Source organism: Notothenia coriiceps, unplaced genomic scaffold (genome assembly GCF_000735185.1).
Source record: "Notothenia coriiceps isolate Sejong01 unplaced genomic scaffold, NC01 NC01_scaffold00028429, whole genome shotgun sequence".
Taxonomy (NCBI): domain Eukaryota; kingdom Metazoa; phylum Chordata; class Actinopteri; order Perciformes; family Nototheniidae; genus Notothenia; species Notothenia coriiceps.
The window spans coordinates 1-4,813 of NW_011361130.1; the positions used below are offsets into that span (position 1 = coordinate 1).

At 43.2% G+C, this 4,813-nt stretch overlaps 2 protein-coding genes across 2 annotated transcripts in view; both read right to left on the bottom strand.

Moving 5' to 3' along the window:
* Positions 1-404: 404 nt before the first annotated feature.
* LOC104958194 (oocyte zinc finger protein XlCOF19-like) lies at positions 405-1,369 on the bottom strand. Its single transcript, XM_010785917.1, has one exon. The coding sequence runs from the start codon at positions 1,329-1,331 to the stop codon at positions 405-407; it is 927 nt and encodes a 308-aa protein (XP_010784219.1). The 5' UTR covers positions 1,332-1,369.
* Positions 1,370-2,477: 1,108 nt separating this feature from the next.
* Positions 2,478-4,813, bottom strand: part of LOC104958192 (ceramide-1-phosphate transfer protein-like) — a 4,413-nt gene continuing 2,077 nt past the window's right edge. Inside the window, exons 4-6 of the mRNA XM_010785914.1 lie at positions 4,290-4,443; positions 4,021-4,217; positions 2,478-3,184 (exon numbers count right to left, since the gene is read on the bottom strand). Of these exons, the coding sequence (XP_010784216.1) occupies positions 2,956-3,184; positions 4,021-4,217; positions 4,290-4,443 (580 nt within the window). The 3' untranslated portion in view covers positions 2,478-2,955. The remainder of the gene's footprint in view (positions 3,185-4,020; positions 4,218-4,289; positions 4,444-4,813) is intronic.

A 4,813-nucleotide genomic window follows, 5' to 3' on the forward strand; every position in this document is an offset into this window, starting at 1 on the left:
TACTATTAGCTCGATGTCGGCTTTTTGTTTGTTCTCTAGTCGAATCTCAGGTTTAACATGATTTCTGACGGTGCTATAACGGTCTGTTTGCATTGATAAGATGTGCTATTCACGCGGCACACCTGATGGCGGGTGTTATAAAAGATATTCCATAATCGATTTTCTTCATATTTTTTATGTATTTTTCATTGTTTGTTCAGTAGCCTACTAAAAGGTCCAAGAAGTCCCACAATTGAATTTAATATTCATTTGACACGTTAACTATATCGTAAAGCGCTTCATTGGAGTAATTGTGGGATGATACATTTAATGTATCATCCCACAATTACTCCAATGAAGCGCTTTACGATATAGTTAACGTGTCAAATGAATATTAAATTCAATTGTGGGACTTCTTGGACCTTTTANTCGCTGAGTGCATATTCAAACAGCCAGTGGGTACACGAAAGTCTACGGCAGATGTGGCAGAGGAACGTTTTCTCGCGCACCGTGTGGGTTTTCTTGTGAGATCTCAGAGTTCCCGGGAGTTTGAAACGCTTCCCGCAGATCTCACAGCCGTATCGACGCTCGCCAGAATGCGTGGATTTGTGTCTGGTTAACGATCTCATGTCTAATAACGATTTCCCACAAACGTGGCAGATGAAACGCTCTCTCTTGCCGTGAAGCCGTCTGTGAGCCTGAAACGACCCCTTTAATCCAAACGCCTTCGGACACACGTCGCATTTGTATGGTTTCTCTTCTCGATGCACCCATCTGTGGATGCTTAAATTGGAGGCGTGTGCAAAGGCTTTTCCGCAGACGTCGCATTTAAATGGCCGGTCGCCCGTGTGCAGCGTGACATGGCGCTTCAGCCCGGTGACAGTGAGGAAGGACTTCCTGCAGAACGAGCACTCGTGGGTCTTTTTGTATTTGTTTTTCAGATGAGACTTTAATTCCTCTGAGGTTTCGAAGAGGTCCCCACAGACGCCACAGACGCACGGCGCTTCTTCTTCGCCCACGTGGCTCCAGGCGTGTTTGACGAGGCTTCCAAGGAGAATGTATGAAATCCCGCACACTTTACACAGATTTTTACCCCCAAACTTCACTCTCTTAGCGCCGCTTTCCCTCGTCTCAGCGTCGGGTTTCCAGTCTCCGTCCGACGCCTCGTTTGCTATTTCGTCATCGCTGGATTCTGCCGCTTCCTGTGTCTCTACTTCCTGGGGTTCTACTTCCTGGGTCTCTACTTCCTGGGTCTCTACTTCCTGGGTCTCTACTTCCCGTTCCTGGGATGTGTTGCTGCTGCACGGGTCTGTATGCTGGACAGGACTGGAGAAGAAAAGTATAAAAAACATACTTTAGTTTGTTGGATGTCTTCTTGCACAGGTGTAGATTGTCGTGTCAAATTATCATAAAATCATTTAGAACATATAGTCTTATACTCTGATTGCCTTTCACTCTGTTAAAGTGTATTGTTAGTCTTGTATGTGTTTAACAGAGACATAAGTTAAGGGTTTACATTTCAGGAGGTAAAGGAAGTAAAATGGGGATTTGCAAATGGTTAATGACGAGGGTAGGGATGCATATCGTTGACTTTTTTACGATACCGATACCACTGAACGACACCGATACTCAACCGATACATATCGTGATACTTTGATGTTGCATAAGGGAAAAATTACAATTACNACATCTGCTGTAAGACTTTCGTGACCCACGGCGGTTTGAAGATGCACCTGAATATGCACTCAGGCGAACGGCCGTTTCCGTGCTCCGTCTGCGGTAAAGGGTTCATGTCTAACGGCTATAGAAAATCGCACATGCGAACTCACACGAACGAGGCGCCGTACGAGTGTAAGGAGTGCGGACGCTTCTTTAAACGCAAGACGCATCTGAATAATCACGTGAGGGGCCACCTGGGCATCAAGCTGTTCGTGTGCAGCATCTGCGGGAAGGCGTGTTCGCGGCAGGAACACCTGACCGTTCACATGAGGACGCACAACGGAGAGAGACCCTACCAATGCACCGTCTGCGCGAAAGCCTTCACTCAGAGCCACTGCCTGAAGACCCACATGAAGAGCCACCACCGAGGAGACGAGGAGTTCCTGAACGCAACGTGCCCTTAAAAACTGAGAACCAGCCTCAATCTGAGCAGTTTTTGAAAAATGTCCGTCCCTCTTAGAGAGTCCAAGCTGATGTGTTTAATGTTCCAAAAAATATCACTTTAAGATCAAACAGAGAAAATAACCAAATCTCAAAATTAGAGACAAAAAATGTGTTTAAATTTAAACAAACGTTCTTTTTAAAATCATGTAGCATTTAAACTGAAAACGTATTTTTTCTGTTAAAAAGAGATTTGACAATAGCCAACTTTTACAGAGAAATTAGGAATTTAGAAACACATTTTTATGTCTACAAATGTTCTACTCTTTTCTATAAACCAAGAATTTTTTTTCTTTTTTAGTGTAGGAGTTTATTGCGAGTTTAATAATAAAGAAACAGGTTGCATTGTACAAACACTTTTAGTTTAAAGCTCGGTGTGTTGTATTTACAGCTCATGCAACATTCACGGTAAACTCCTGTTAAAGTCGTCACGTTTACTTCTTGTAGCGTTAAATAAGTTAGTATGATATTCTCACCATGTGTGTTGCATTCAGGGCAAGTGGGAAATCCGATGTTGTATCAAAACAACAGTTTAAATAGGCATCTATCCTTATTTCTATGCATGTTTAGTTAAAGTGATAAACGTCGATCAAAACTTTGAAATCCCACGTGTTCCTGAGTGTAGCATGGTGCCTTAAAGTGCATGTTTTGCATTTTAGATATTACTCAAATATTTACCGTACATATGTTACTTCTGTAGCTAGTTGTATTCTGTTAAATAATGTGTGTGTGACCAAAATAAATAGAAGAACATTTCCCACATTTGTAGTTTTTTTTCCACGTGTTTCTGGTTTATTTTTGTCTGTCGTGGTGCGTTCAGGGCAGCTCGAGCATGTCGTGTTGGGCGAGGATTCGCTGCGTTCGCGTGTGCACGAGCTCCAGAGCGTTGATGATGATCTGCAGGACGGGCATGGCCTCCTGCTGGGTCCGAACACACACCAGCTGCAGGAAGTACTGTCGCTCCGGCAGGGCGAGGAACACAAACTCTGCCGCCTGACGCAGCACCCAGGGGTGGTGGGGGGCGAGGGCCACGATGTAGGCGTCTCTGAGGGGGGAAATATATTGTGTTAGCATTAGCATGTTAGCATGATGTAGGGGTGGTGGGGGGCCAGGGCCACGATGTAAGCGTCTCTGAGGGGGAGAGGGGAAGGAAGCATATTGTGTCAATAATCTTTTTTGTTTGTTTACACAATGTAAAGCGGCCTTGGGTTCCTTGAAAGAGCTATAATAAATGTTATCTATTATTATTATTATATCATGTTAGCCTTAGCGTGTTAGCATTATGTAATGACCTGGGAACTGTTAGTATCATAGCATAGAGCGGCTAACTTAAGCCTGTTAGCATGATAACAACAATAATAATACATTTTATTTTTAGAGCGATGTTTTTTAACACATAATAAACTTCTTTATTATAATGTAATGAATCAGTTAAATCCTGTACATTTTAATTTTATATAATTTTATAAATTATAATATAATAAGAATAATATCTGCTATATATATAAAAAAAAAATGTATTCTGTTTTTTTATTTTCCTTTCTTTACAGGTTTATAGAGTGGGTTTCATGGTACTCAAAGACACTTTAAATGCTAAAATGTAAAGATTAAAACAACACACTTAAAATCATGATGTCATGACCTGGGACGTGTTAGGAGCTTTAAACGTTAGCCTTTTAGCATAAGCTGGGAACTGTTAGCATAATGTCATCAGTCAAGAGTTGCTATATTACGCCTGTTAGCATAGCATCCCGACCTGGGAGCTGTTCGCATAGTGCTATGAGATAAAAAATATAGCCTGTTGTAATCAAATGGTGAGCTATTAGCTTTAGCCTCTTTGAACTATACAACGAGCTGTTAGCTTTAGCCTGTTAGCATCACCTGCACAGCTCTCCAGGTGTTTTGAATTGTCCGTCGGCGTCCGGTCCTTCAGCCAAACCCTCCAGCATGAGTTTCAGCCAGAGCAGCGATCGGTGAAGTCGAAGAAGCGTCCGGCAGCCGGAGTCTGAGCGGCGGGAAAAGTCGACCACGCCCTCTTTAAGCTCCGCCTCCACCATGGATCTGAGCGAACGATACGCCTGGAGAGCAACAATAAATAAAAAATCAGATAAAAACTTCATTTATTCCAGCTTTATTGTTGCAACACTCACCCCTGTTTTTAGTCCGAACGACGCTGGGGTTTGTGGACTACGTTTCCCATGATCCTTTGCGCTGTGTTTGAGTGACAGCTCCTGTATCACTACAACTTTCTCCGTCACTTTACCGGAGAATAAACTGACCATCGTCCCGAGGGATTTCATGAATCTGAAGAGAGACAAGAGAGGCTTCTCAATACTCTAATTTCCCCTCCTCAACTCCTATCCTCGAGACTTAGTCCCGCCCACAGGAGATGCGAGCGGAGGACTCAAGGAGGGGAAACCGAGGAGAGAGGAGGGGAAGCAGCAGGCGGTTAGAGAAATGAGAACTCCTCTCCTCTGAGCGGTCATTTTAAAGAGACGTCCATTAATGATGACAGGAGGCACAGCAGCCCTCTGTCTGATGGACAGATGTGTTCATGACCACTTATATATTTACTTTAATTCATTGACAGTGCGATATAATGAGACAATAACAGGCTATAGATGCGGATGCACACACACACACACACACACACGAACACACTACACACAAACAT